This window comes from Suricata suricatta, chromosome 4, assembly GCF_006229205.1.
Source record: "Suricata suricatta isolate VVHF042 chromosome 4, meerkat_22Aug2017_6uvM2_HiC, whole genome shotgun sequence".
NCBI classification, from domain to species: Eukaryota; Metazoa; Chordata; class Mammalia; order Carnivora; family Herpestidae; genus Suricata; species Suricata suricatta.
Window position 1 is genome coordinate 164,489,438 of NC_043703.1, and position 14,000 is coordinate 164,503,437.

General features: G+C 55.8%; 1 protein-coding gene across 2 annotated transcripts; it reads left to right on the plus strand.

Moving 5' to 3' along the window:
- The first annotated feature begins 260 nt into the window (after positions 1 to 260).
- On the plus strand, positions 261 to 10,712 carry TMEM18 (transmembrane protein 18). Of its 2 annotated transcripts, XM_029938370.1 has the most exons (6): positions 261 to 369; positions 1,421 to 1,541; positions 3,108 to 3,162; positions 5,569 to 5,662; positions 5,752 to 5,856; positions 10,571 to 10,712. In XM_029938370.1, the coding sequence occupies exons 1-5, from the start codon at positions 313 to 315 to the stop codon at positions 5,839 to 5,841; spliced, it is 417 nt and encodes a 138-aa protein (XP_029794230.1). In that variant the 5' UTR covers positions 261 to 312; the 3' UTR covers positions 5,842 to 5,856; positions 10,571 to 10,712. The 2 variants fall into 2 exon arrangements, 1 of the variants encoding a protein (XP_029794230.1); XR_003908065.1 differs by lacking the exons at positions 5,752 to 5,856; positions 10,571 to 10,712 and adding an exon at positions 3,541 to 4,004 and having other exon boundaries at positions 5,569 to 5,658.
- The last annotated feature ends 3,288 nt before the right edge of the window (positions 10,713 to 14,000 follow it).

Below are 14,000 nucleotides of genomic sequence, written 5' to 3' on the forward strand. Positions count from 1 at the left end.
CTTGAGAGCGCCACTGGCTTAAAGGTAGGAGAACTAAAGACGCCCTGGACCCCGCTCGCCTCTAGGCCCTGATGGCAAGCATTCTCGAAGTCTAGTTACAGGTTCAACTTTGGATTTATTTTAAAGCCTTAGAATACCGCGAGATGTGACCCTGGTACCGGGCACGGGAGATCTCGCGAGATAGCTGGGTCGGAGCAGATTTCGCGACAAGTGGAAATACCGCGAGAGGCGGCGCCGGAGGCGTTCCCAGTGGTAACCGACTGGGGCGGGGACAGGAGACGGTGGTGGTGAGGGTGGGTCTTTCCGGGGACGATGCCGTCCGCCTTCTCGGTCAGCTCTTTCCCCGTCAGCATTCCTGCCGTGATCACGGTAACTCGCTGCCTTCTTGACCGCCAGCTCGGGCGATGGGGTTTGGGGCCAGTCCGGCTTTGTCCGCATCCGCCACGGACAGCGAAGACACCGGATGGGGCGCGGGGGCGGGGCTTGGTGATGGGCGGGCCATCCGTGGGCGGAGGCCTGGTGGCGGGCGGGTCGCCCCAGGGCGGGGCTTGGTGGTGGGCGGGACGTTTCGGGCGGCTAAGGCGGGATGCTAGGACTGCGGGCCCAGGGCGGTGTGGACGGACCCAGGGTGGAGTTGGGGGGCGGGGGGTCGCTGCCCCAGCGCAGTGTGAGCTCCAGGTGCTGCTCTTGCGCTGTCCTGGACACCCTCCCCCCGCCCTGCCCGTTGGCCGCCTCCGCACATTGGTGGGGACGGATAGCTCGTGGCCAGTTTACCCTGCGGGGCGTGCAGAAGCGGCCGGGACCCTTAGAGAGTCCTGAGGGCTCTGCAGTGTCCTGAAGCAGCTCCAGCCTCGTCTGCTGGAGGGAATAAGGGCAGGGCTTGGGCGTGAGCTTGCCGGGGAGATCTGAGATGAGGGGTAAATCTGAGCATCTGGGGGTGCGGACATGCCCACCCTTAAGTTGAGGAGACCCGGCAGGTCAGTGCTCTTCGGAGGCCTGGCGAAAGGTTGGAGAAAATCGAGCAAAGTGGGATGGCTCAGATTTCCCCAGGCCTTGAGCGCTAGTCTCAGGAACTCTGTTCCTGCTGGTCGTGGGACAGTGATCCTTAGAAGCCTTAAAAACGATTTTATTCAGTTCACGAAAGGGGCAGGTCCGTGGTGCCTTCGGTTCTGTCCACTCAAACGTTAAGCCAGTGATGTTTCTCTTGAATGCCTGCGCGGCGGCCACAGTGCAGAGGGTTCCTGTTCCTTCCTTCCCTTTCCTTTCTGACACCTGCTTCTGAGAGACCTGAGGGGGAAGGGCTCCCTGCCCGGCAGCCCCAGGAGGGCTCGGCAGCGTGGGGCTGCTGACCTCCCTGAGCCAGGACGCCTGGCCCCCACTCGAGGTGACGATGGCGGGTTTCGGGTGGTGTGTCTTGCAGCAGACGGACTGGACGGAGCCGTGGCTCGTGGGGCTGGCTGTCTTCCACGTGCTGTGCCTGCTGCTCACCTGTCTCTCTGCCCAGAGGTATAAACTCCAGGTCGGGCATTTCCTGTGCTTAGGTGAGTAGGATACGCAGGCTCCGTGACTCAGACGCTGTGCGGTGTGAGCAGGTGCAGGGTGCGGCCCCTCGGTGGGAGAGCGTCTTCGGGAAAGAGGGAGGAGAGGGTTGGCGTTGCAGAAGTCCTGGAGGACGAGGGGTGAGCAGAGTCCTGCTTCCCGTCTGCACGTGAGGGCTGTCGCAGGCGCACGTGCCTCCGGGCCTGCAGGGGCAGGTGGGCAACACCAGACCTAGGTGTGCTGCTGCTGCCTGGATATGACAGGACCGCAGACAGCGACGCTCGGCGAAGGGCCCCGAGCAGGGGGCTGCAGCAGCACTTGGCCTGAGGTGTGCCTGGCCTGCAGGCGCGAGCGCGTAGCAGGTGTGCCGCGTGAGGGCCGGAATGAGCTCCCCGCAGCGAGGACAGTCTGCTCAGCCCCTCCGAGGAAGGTGACGACCTGACCACATGAGCTCACGGTTAGGAAAACTTGACAACTTAAGAACTATATGTGGGTTTCTTTGAGGGAGAAGAGAGGGATGATGTTACACAAGTGGGGGCCATAGTGTTCTATGTGTTTCCATATTCTGTGATTCATTCCCTCTCAAACCAGCACAAGACTGATTGCATTCAGTGCGGTGTTATTTGCCATATTTTTACAAGTGAGACACGGATAGGTTCCCCAACCCCTCCCCCCACCATGTCACTCAGCTTCTGGGTGGCACAGCCGAGAGAGATTTGTTACCTTGTCAGCTGGGGAGTGGCACCTGACAGAGACGGCGCTGTGTCCCCACTCCACACCTTCTGTGTCTCAGCCTTCCCGCCCCACCCTTCTCCCTTTCCTGTGGCTTTCCTTATGGGCCTGTTGGGTCCAATCATGGAGGAAGGAGTCAGGAGATTGTACAGCCCTGGTGTGTTCTGTTTTGTGGTTTGGGTCAAGGACAGGAAGGGTTTTCACGTTGTGATGTACCTGAGAAATGAGAGCCTCAGACTTAGCAGGTTGCCACATTCTGCTGTGGGTAGTGTCCACACAGGAGGGTGCGTCGGCAGCGTGCAGTGTGGAGTGAGCCCTAGGTCAAGGGTTGAATAGCATGTGCTCTGAGTCCCAGCTCCAGGAAGGTCGTGGTCCCCACTCAGGTGGGCTTGGGGACATCATGACCCTTGCCGTGGCCACCAGAACCTCTGGGGAGGTCTCTAGCCAGCTCTCCCATGTGTCCCCGCTGGGGGGCAGCGGGATGGTGGAAAGCTCTGGTGTCCTGTGACTGGGTCACCGCGTCGGGGTCCTGTCGGAGCGCAGGCACAGGCGTGGTCTGCAGGGGAGGACCTGCTTCTGGCCTCTCTCTGCGTCTGCTCAGCAGCTCTGCACTGTTTGCCTGAGACCTTTCCTGGTCTCTTCTGTCAAATGGGGTGTCCTGTAATTTTAAAGTGTTACAATCTCTGTCTCACACTATATCTAATACAGTCCATTTCTGATCCGATTCTTGCTGTTCTGTAACATTTATGTTAAATACACTGTAGAAAACATGGGCAATTCTGTAACGATTAATGACCCATCGTCCAAATGCTGACGCATGGTTTGTCTCTTTCCAGTGATTTTGGTTTATTGTGCCGAGTACATCAACGAGGTGGCAGCGATGAACTGGAGGTAGGCGGCAAATCCCTGCCCTGCTCACTGCCCTGGGGGGCGCCCTTTCGCATGGCCTGTGCAGGGGGAGCATTGCACCCTGCCCGCAAGCCTCCGGGAGCGACAAGAGAGGCCGAGTTGCTGAAGTCCCAGGGGCCCGGGTGCTTCTGGGCCGGCTGGTTTAGGTCAGAGGAACGGCCTGTGGGATACTTCAGGATTTGAAGATGGGTTGGTACGGTCCATGACCGGGTGAGAGAGTCCGAGGGCTGTTTGAAGTAACTCTCGTTGCAAGATAAAGAAGTGGCATTTTAGAGAGCATTCGGTCCACGCGTGGTCAGGGCGGTGGGTGCTGTGCTCGGAGACCCCTCTGCCCCCCCGGACCTGCTGCATCCTTTCCAGGCCTCGGGATGTCCTCCCGGCGGAGACCCCAGGCCGCCCTCTGGTGACCGCAGCTCCACCCGTGGCCCCCGCCAGCCTCTGTCCCCGGGGTGGAGACCCGCAGGGTGTCTCCAGCCGTCACCACCCTCTGCTCATCTTCCGCTCCCCCTTCATCCTGCCTGAGAGCCAGGCCCCACGTCTGCTTACGGCTCAGCACCTGCACCCACACGTGTGAGCGAGGCACAGCTGTGCAAACCGAGGGGCTTCATCCGTGACCGTCGAAAGTGCGTCTAGATGTGGGTTTCAAACAGTGGTCCGTGGGCCGTGTCTGGCCCACTCCTTTTATGTGGCCTGTGAGCTAAAAATGGTCTTGATGTTTCTAGGCGCTAAAATGTTCACATTCTTGAATGTAAAAAAAGAGAAGAACGACTAGATTGTCAGCAAAAAGGAGTTGCAGACCTTGCCTCTTGGCCCACGAAGCATGAGTATGTGCCATCTGGCCCTTTCCAGGAGGTGGCGGGATGCTGCTCCAGGTGACGGCCACGTTCCGTCCCGACGGGGGGCACCTGCTCTCTCTCCAACCCCCACACGTCCTTGCTCATCGCGTACTGAGGACACGGGAGAAGCCAGACCGCCCACCTGCTCTGTGCCTTCGGGGAGCGGCTGTGGCCCCCACCCCTGCTCCTGGCAGTCCCCCTCTGGGCCCCTCCCCTCGGCTGAACGCTCCAAGAAGATCCCCACTTCTCAGCCTTCTCAACGTGAATCAGGGCCCTCTGGGCCTCCCCCAGCAGGACCCTTCACCGGGAGACTAGGGCCGCTCCCACCTCTTGTTCAAGCCAGTGGTGCGCCTGGGGCCCGGCCCGCACCCATCTGGGTTTGCTTCACCTCAGCCTCCCTCCCCCGAACCACCATTTCAGGGGTTTCCGCCTCTCTCAGGACGCTCCTTCCGCTCTCTGTGCCTTCCTCCCTGGGCCGAGGGTGCCAGCCACCCTCCGAGATGCCTGATAAGTGTCAGGAAAGCAGCATGTCACACTCGGCTCCCACGCAGAGCTGTCCCAGGCCACTGTGCTCCTCTGTGCTGGCAGCTTCTCCCGATGACTTGGGCCAGAGACCGCCCTCGTCATGCAGAGATTCCTTAGGAGGTCCCTGACCTTGGACACAGACCACGAGCGTGGCTTTCTCCATCACCTCCACGCCTGCCCTCGCACCTCCCGAGTGGTGCCCTGCTTTCCCAGGCGCCCCCCCACCCCCGACCTAGACAGGCAGCGGCCTGGTCACAGCCACACTCTGGCCGCCGCTGGGCCCTGCTGGCTCCTCCAGGGCCCTGCCGGAGCGTCGGGAGCCTTCCTGGGCCCCGCGCAAATCCATGCCTTCTCTGCTTCCTTTTTCTCTGGACCATCAGTCACTCATGGGCATTCTGAGTGTCTTATTTTCCGAGCCCTTTCCCTGGAGTGTGAGCTCTAAGCACGGCTGCCTCCCCTGTTCTCAGCCACGACGCCAGGGCTGCCCACCGGCTCCCGGGTAGCTGTCGCTGCGCTGAGTTGTCGGGGGCTTCACAAACGGTCACTGAGCTTGTTGCTGTGCTGGCCTCACACACGCCTGGGTACACCGGCCTCTGCCCCGGAGGCTGCTGGCGAAAGCTGGAGCGGCGAGCCGGCTCGAACCGGCTCCCAGTAGCTCCGGAGCCCCTGCAGCCCGAGGCACCTCCCGGCCTGCGCAGGGCACAGTGTCCCAGCTGGCGTCAGGCTCGCCGTTAAGCAGAATGCACGAGTGTTTCCGTGGCCCCGCAGCGTCCTCGGGTTGACTGCTGTCCCTCCCCGTCCTCCCCAGGCCCCGGGGCTTCCTCGCCGAGGGGCGAACTGCATAGCTGCATGTCCCCTGATGGGGGCGCTCCGGGCAGCGGAGTGGAGCTGGGAGGGGCTGGGGGGGGTGGGGGTTGGGGGGGGCAGGTGGTGGTTGACCTGAATTCTCCGGGAGCCTTGTGCTCGGGAATATCGCCAAAACGTTGTTTTGTTATGCCAAGTAATTTTTAATTTCTTTTTAAAACAGGTCATTTTCAAAATACCAGTATTTCGATTCACGGGGGATGTTCATTTCTCTAGTGTTTTCAGCACCGCTGCTGCTCAATGCCATGATCATTGTGGTACGTGCATCACAGCCCTCTGAGCTTTAGTGTTGTCGATGGATGTGTGTTTTCCAATTCTAAACACATCTCAATATCATTGTTTTTAGATCATGTGGGTCCGAAAGACTCTGAACGTGATGACCGACCTGAAGACGGTACAGGAGAAGAGAAGAGAAAGGAAAAGGAAAGAAGAATAGTGTTGCAGCACTCGGGTTCGTTGTCTTACGGACGTCGTTTTCCTGTGTGGCTGCTTCAGGGTTCAGGCGTCCGAGGCGCCCTTCTCACTCGCCCCGGGCTCTTACGGGGGCACCGTGTTGCAGAACACCCTTAAAACTTGGTTGTAAAAGAAGCCCTAGCCCCCCGTCCCGCCTGGGCGTTCCTGAGACCTGGGTCCGCCCAGGACGTCCGCGTCTTCTGTCGAAGTGTTTCCACCAGTGGTGTCTGCAGAGCTTTTCCTCATTGGTCGCGTTGTCATCTGTATGGTCATTGGTCCTGTGGCGCCGAGGCCGGCGACACGGTGCTGTCCGGGCAGCAGCCCCATCACCCCCTGCGCTTGCTGCTTCCCGGGCTGCGGCCCAGCTGGTGCTCTGTGGAGGGCACGTGGCAGAGTCGGCGACATTCTGGGCTGTCACCGGAGGGCTGGAGCCCAGGGGGGTCCCGAGCTCGGGGTGACATGGCCCAGCGCGCTGGCAGTGCCGGGATTGAGAAGCCCGGGGCTGGAGTGAGACCTGGGGCTGGAGTGAGATCCGGGGAGCAGGTTCCGAGAAGACCCAGACTTGTGGGCGCAGGGGGCCAAGGCCCAGGAGGCGAGGCTTCTGTGGCGGGCCCGCAGGTGCCCGGGGCTCCTCTGTGCTCACGGCAGTTACGGGAGTTAGCTGCGGAGCCCTCCCTGCGCGTCAGGCTGCGGGGAAAGGATATCGGGAGGCAGGACCAGGAGTAGAAATACTCAGTGGCTGGTTAGCAGTTTCAGCTAATAGATTTTTACAACAAATGACAAGATTAGAGTCCTTCCTAATTTCACCTATTAGAAGCGTAGGTGCCCGGGCACATGCTGGCGCTCGTGAGCTCCCAGCGGCGCCTTTGCGGGCTGCCGTGCCGGCCTTGGTCCCCCGCAGTGACGGCCACACGTGAGCAGGGATCCGGGTTATTTAAAGCGGCGTTTGGCAAAGGAAATGCTACTGGCTCTTGATTTGGGTTTGAGAACAATTGTGAATAGTTGAATTGTAACAAAATTTTCCCTCTAAGTGAAACGTATTCTTTAAGTCTATCTGACATTTCCATTTAGCAGCTTAAAAGGTGACACTTTGATACATTTTTATCTTTATTAAATTATTTTTAATGATTTATATTTTAGAGACAGTGCAAGTTGGGGAGGGGCAGAGAGAGAGGGAGACACAGAACCCGAAGCAGCTCCAGGCCCTGAGCTGTCAGCACAGAGCCCAACATGGGGCTCGAACTCACAAACCGTAAGATCATGACTTGAGCCGAAGTCAGATGCTTAACCGACTGAGCCACTCAGGCGCCCCACACTTTGATAGATTTTTAAATGAACTCTTGAAATTGAGATATGTAATATTTTTCCAGACAACTGTGAACTCTTAGTACAGAAACAATTTCCCGATTTCTGACAGTTTTAGAAAGGACTTGATAGACTCTTCTAGACAGAGCACATGGAGTTTTTATTGTGACGTTTTCCAGTTCCTTCTTAATGTATTCTGTTTTGTATTGAATATAAAAAGTGGCTTCAGAGTAGCATCCATGTTCCATCAGATTTCAGATCCTTTGCACCTGCAGCCTGTGAGTCAGTAGTTCCCCATCGGGTGTTGAGTGGTGTCGTGGCCCCGGGACGGGGCCCCGGAAGTAGCCCTGTGAGCCCACGCGAGGCAGAGGGGATGTGCCGGCTGCAGAAGGAAGGGGACAGAGCTGCACGCCCGGTCTCACGTGGCTGATGTAAGGAGGCCGCGCTATGCGTCCGCTCTCTCTAATTATCTGGGCGCTCAGAGTATGGGTCCTCTGGACGTCATGGTGTAAAATTGTCAGCTTCGTCTGAATTTGGTTTTAATGACGTATATCAGTGTGAAAACATGACACAGGGCCCTGTTGTCTTTGCACATTTGTGTGTGTGTGTGTAATTTCAGGGGGCAGTTACACTTCATTTTCACACACACACACACCTTTGTTAACTGGTAAGTTCATATTCTACGTCTTAAGTTGCAGTTGTTAACAAGTGTTTTAGTTCCCACTGTCGTGGGAAGGCAGGTCCGATGCACCAGACTGCCCGGTCCATCCACAGGACATCTTCCGCTCTGTTTAAGTGAGGCAGACGTTTCATGTGTATATTTATAAACAAAGAGGCAAAGAATATTCATGATAAAACTATTTTGCGCATCCAAATCCGTGATGCCTTCAGTGTCTTGCTGGACGTTGACTGTATGATTGACGTGATTGACTACATGACATATTTAATACCACATGGTAGGTTTTTTCCCTGAAATTGTACGTTGGCTTTGACCTTCCTGTGCGAGAAGCGGGAGCAGGAGCCCCCAGACTCGGGCCCCTCCCCCGGCCCGGAGCCTCACACACCCAGACGCTCACTTTTGTCAGAAAGCACAGACACACACATATCTGGTAAGAAGGCGACATGTAAACCTGCATTATCTATTGTGACAAAGTGGCAAGGACGTGGTGACATGTTCTCTTTACAAAAAATTTAAAGTTAAAAACTTAGGGGCATCTCGGTGGCTCAGTGGGTTAAGTGTCAGACTCCTGATTTCAGGTCGGGTCATGATCTCGAGGTTACGCAGCCTGCTTGGGATTCTCTCTCTCTGCCCCTCCCCTACTTGCTCTCTTTAAATAAATAAAATTTGAATGTTAAAGCACATCAAATTTTTTTTTTAATTTGGAATCTTTATTGAGTAGAGATATGGAATAAGGAATTTCAGTGGAAATGACCATGTCACCTACTGTACCCCAACAGCACTTCTGTTCTTGGGAGGAGCACTTCCTGTTCCCAAACATCCTTTTTCCACACTTGAGAGAACACGTTTTCAGTGTATCCTGCATCGATATGAATTGAGGAAATGAGCAGCAGCGACAAACTGCGTTAATCCTCAAAACAGTGAGGACAAAAGGGCTTCACACATTTCAGGGAAAACTTTCACGTCGAACTGGGGCTGGGCTGGGCGGTGCTGGTGGGGGAAGCTGGAGCAGCAGCGAGGTGTCTTCCACGTGACCCCCGCATGCCCTCCGGGTGTCCCCCGCGTGTCCCCCCCCCCCCCGTGTCCTCCCTGCGTTCTCAGGCCCAGGAGCTTTCTTCACTTTGGGGCAAGTTGGCGCTACTCCCTACCGGAGTCAGAGGGCTCTGAGCCTCATACGTGCGGACTCGGGGTGGTAGTGTTGTACCCAAGTTTGTAAAATCACCCCCAAAACAAGCACCAGACACTGCTAGGGAGACCGAGTCACGCCTGCAAAAGCAAAGGGCCTTTATTACAAGCTTAAGCTCGGGCTCACAGTCTCCAGCCGACCCACTGGCCACGTGGAGGGAGCCCCAAACAAAGGCAGGGCAGGGCCTTTTATGCCTTTGGGAGGGGGAGTGACAGGAAATGATGACAGGAGTACAGTGATCCAATCCCTGCCCCTCCATCAACACTGGCAGTTGTGGAAGCCAATCACAACAGTTGTAGTATTGACCAATCAGCGTGGGCCCAGGACACTCCACGTGGGGCGTGACTAGGCCCGCCTCTAGAAAGGTCAAAGGTATCGGCTGGCCTCCCCTGATGGGGCGCCGCAGGAGTTGTCCCTCCTTAATGCGCCCCCTTTCAGGAGAACCTGGCGCCTTCCCCTTTAAGTACAGGGGAAGGCTGGATCGGACCTGCGTACTTACAGTAGCGCCCCCCCACCCCCAACCGCGGTGTCCATGGGGACCCAGAAGCCCCTCCCTCCTCTCCCCTCCCGAAGCCCCCCCCCACACCCCCCTACCCCACCTTGCCCCCTCCAATCCTTCCCTAGCCCTGGGGGGGGCCTCAGGAAGGCCTTCAGCCTGGGCTTTGGGTACTGCTGCCGCCTCTAGTCGCTCTCACATGTCCCCCGCACTGCGGGTCTCGTGTCCTGGGCTGCACCTGGTGACACTGCGTACTTCAGTGCCTGGTCTGCAGCGCTCACAGCTTACGTGGTTCTATTTCCACCGATCCGTGTCCTCAGCCTCGCCTGGCACCGCCTCCTTCCAGCCTCAGAGGGGGTTCGGTCAGTCCGCAGATGACACTCGGGGCCACGTCGTGTGGTGAGCGCGGTGAGCCCCTATGGCCTGTCCCCAGAGAGGACATGACTCTGCCGTCTCCATTCGCCCGCCCGTCTGTAGCCCAGACAGCAGGCCGAGCAGGTGGGGTCTGTTCCCTCTACCGCCGGGACCGCTGGGGACCGCAGGGGACAGCCACGTCCCAGCGGCCTGGGCACGGCCTTGTCCCCAGAGGAGTGCTGGCCTCGCCCCAGCCCTGCCCTCTGTCTGTGAGTCGCTGGGGGTCCAGAACCTACCGTAGGGGGCTCCAGCCTGCTCACCTCTGCTCTGCTCTTCTTAAATCCTCCCCAGTGTATTCGGAACAGAAGGAAATGGTCAAATGTCAGTTCGCTGTCCCCACTGTTTTCCTTAAAGTCAATTTTTTACGAAGTGTTTTTCAATTCCTTTTATCGTAGACGTGTTTCAGTATATGCATCATCTTCAATGACGGCACCGTCACCAAATTACAAGTTCAATGTACTAACAGGTCACTGGTACTGGAACTGCATGAAGAGTTTTTCTGATTGTTTTCCTAACTTAAGCACTACAAAAACCTGGCTTCAGAGGCCTACTTTTGCGTGTTAGTTATTGATGTGGGACAAATCCTGCAAGTGAAATTAAGTCAAAATATGTAAATGTTGTGTTTATTGCAGTTGATAAATATTGCCACGTTGGATCGGACTTCAGGAGCCATAAACCAGCTTCGTCCCATGAGTCTCCTGGACCCTGTCCCCTCGAGCTGGCGACATGAAAAAAATACTTTTCTGGCGAATAAACACAAATTTTATCTCATTGTTTAACCTGCATTTCCTTGGTTACCAGGGAGGCAAACATTTTTCAAATGGTTATTTGCGGGGGACCAACCAACGCACCACAGTCGAAAGGTCCTGAGTAGGGGGTTGGTGTCGGCGCAATATTTCTAGGAAAGAAGACCAGACGAGACGAGACAAGACAAGACAGACGGGACAGACGACAAGACGAGACTAGACAAGACGAGACAAGACGAGACAGATGACGACGTGAATGGTGGTAAAGCCACACTTTACTTAGATGGCCAGGGTCTTATATACCCTGGGTGATTACATTGTTTCTTTAATGGTTACATAGTTCAAGGTCCTTGAAGTAAAGACATGCTTGGAAAAGGTCATTCTTATCAGGACAGTAGTAAGTAACAGGATTAAGTCATTGCAAAAAGAGGAATCCCCTAATAATAGTCTGGTTTTAAGCATAAGATAAGCCTGAAGAATTCTATGAGGAGATTTACATTCCTTAAGGCCCTTCAGTTATTCAAGGGTAAGATGCTCATCCTTTTATAAGCAAATCTTTGGCAGAGGATTCTGTTCACTCCCAACAGCAGACAAAGAGCCAGAAAATAAAGTAAGGGAAGGTCACTGACTGACCCGAGTTGATTCAAAGCCTAAAAGTATATGCCTCTTTGCAAAGCCATGAGAAAATCATAGGATGAACAGAAGCCACATGTGCGGCCCAGGAGGCCAAATATTGTTTGAGGGCTTTTTTGCCTACTGGGCCCCAACAATTATTGACATTTTGCATTTGGGGGGAATAATTATTCATATACTGTATTTCTCTTTCACTGCAATATTGCCTCTTAAAAATTATTTCTAATTTTATATATTAAAATTACTAACCCATGTAAGGCAAAAATGTCTTTCCAGTTTGCAGTTTGATTTTGGCCTTTGTTAGAAGAGTTTAGGACTGTGAGAAAATCTGTGTTTTCTGTACTTACTGTCGCGGCTTCGAAGGGCTGAGGCCTCACGGCCACCGCAGGCTGATGAGGGCTCGCAGCTTCCTGGCCGGAGGGTGACAGCAGAGAATCAGGAAGTCAGCGCAGAGCAGTTCTCTTCAATTTTGCTGATTTATTTTGCATAGATTTGGGCTAATGTTAAATGCTTCGGGGGGTTGTTTCATTTACATACACAGCTTGTCTGGCCCGCGAAGTCACGGAGACCAGCCTCTCCCCTTGCCGCTCCTCCGGCCTGGAAGTAGGTACTTGGATCAGAAGGACTAAATCAAAGTAGTCAGTCCAGTTCATGTTAAATCAATGTTTGGTGAGGCTACATGCATTTAATAGTAAAGTGGCAGTTAAAAAATAGTAAGTTCAGACAGTTTATATTTTGACATACAAAAGTTTATCCAAGAATCTCTGAAAACATACTAGGGGTATAATATGATATAGATTTACATTTTCTGAATATACTTAGGGGATGCTTGTGGGATTTGTCTTTTTTTTTTTCCCCAGCACAGTGTTCAGCCTCAATCCCGTTTCACTTGCTTTTGTGGCTGGTCACCTCTCCTGTTGCATGAGGAGGTGCCACGCGCTCCTCCAGCTGCCGGGGCGCCTGTGACCAGCAGCGGCATTGGGGTGTTTACTGCCTGGAGTGTCCACTGAGCAGAAGGATGGACTCACCGAGGACAACAGAGGTGGAGAAGACAGACCCGGACCAGTGGATTTCCTGTCCCTGGGGCCCTCACGTTTGCCCTCCGAGAGAGCCTTCCAGAAGCCCTGGGGGCTCCCCACGCCCCATCCTACCTACACGGTATCGATCCAGTCATAAGCATCACCCCCAGGACAGGACCCATCCAAGCGTCAGCTCAGCCCGGGAGCCCAGGGAGAGAAAGACGTGTGTGAAAATCACTGTACGAGGAAGTGGTCACCTCAGCAGGCGTGTGCTTTGCGCGGACCTGTTTCCCAAGCTGTGAAACAAAAATGTCAAAGCCTGGAACCCCCATCTGTCCTCATTTTGCCCAACTTACCCTCAGGTACCGAGACGTGTATTTTCACCAAAACCGCCAGAGGGCGCCAAGGCGCCACGCCAAGCGCCCCCGCGACGCGGAGGCCGGGCTGAGGCTGACCCTGACCTTACTTGTGACTGAGCTAAGGGAACAGACAAGAATTACAGTACTTGGATTTCCTGTCTTCATTTGAACTAAGCCGGCCATGTCCAAATTATGTTGTAAAGTTAATTTTTGCTTTGCCAGAAGCAGACTGGACAGAGAGACACACAGACACACAGACACACACGGTGAAAAACAAATAGCCGAGTCACCTTCCGTCACACTAGAAAGCGTCCACACCAGCGTGCGTGCGTGCCCAGGCCCTGGCTCCGTCTGAACTAATGACACGTATTTAATGGTGCTGTAATCAAATGGAACACTGTTTAACGATGAGGCTTAAGGAGACGGAAATCAGAAGGATAACGAAGCTGTTGGGGAAGAACCCGCCAGGCGGGGGCTCGTCGCTCACCCTCCCGTGACGCGCGGGGACGGGGACGCGGAGCGCAGTCTCCTGAGGGTGGTTCGGTGGCTGACTTCAGCCGGAAGCTGCAGGGAGCGGCTCGGCCCCTGGCTGCACATCCGGGGCCCCTGGGACGCGGGGAAGCCCGAGGGGAGAACGGCCCGGACCCCTCGCTGCCCCCCGGACTCTCCTGTGTGGGCTCCCACCTGGGCATCATCACAGACCAGCACACAGATGTGGGCCCAGCCGCGGACCCTGCCCTGTGCCCGGAGCCCTCGAACGTCGGCCTGTCCCACCCTCGGCGCGCGCACGTCCCGCGGGACCGAGCGCGAGGGTCCGGTGGCACGCGTCGTTCTTCTGTGCGCACTCAATACGCATTTTCCACTGCCCCCAAAATCATCTGTGCTCCTGGCCCCCGGGCCCCGGCCCCACCGATGTTTCCGTGTCTATGCAGCCTCACCTTTCCAGACCATCGTGTGGCAGGAACCGTCAAGTGCGCGGCCTCTTCGCGTCTGCGTCTCTCTGTGACATCATTTAGGATTCCTCCACGTGGGTTCCTGTATTTCTAGTGCAGAACGAGAGTCCGGTGTCTGCGCGGCCCACAGTGTGTTTACCGTCACCCCCCTCAGGGCGTCTCCTTTACTTCCGAGCATAGCAACTGCGAATAAAGCTGTGTGAACCCCGTGCGCGGGTCTCCACAGGGACGTAGTTCTCGGCTCCTCTGAGTAAGTTCTGAGTAAGTTCCGGGGGGAGTGGCTGCGGGATTGTCTGGTGAGAGCAGACTGGTTTGTGGGAGACCCCCCCCTCCTCTTCCAGGGCTGCCGGGC

Excerpts from the sequence above, each read along its gene's own strand:
- TMEM18 (XM_029938370.1), top strand. The coding sequence starts at position 313 with ATGCCGTCCGCCTTCTCGGTCAGCTCTTTCCCCGTCAGCATTCCTGCC. Across the intron at positions 370-1,420 it reads GCATTCCTGCCGTGATCACG|CAGACGGACTGGACGGAGCC; the intron begins GTAACTCGCTGC and ends TGTGTCTTGCAG. Across the intron at positions 1,542-3,107 it reads CGGGCATTTCCTGTGCTTAG|TGATTTTGGTTTATTGTGCC; the intron begins GTGAGTAGGATA and ends GTCTCTTTCCAG.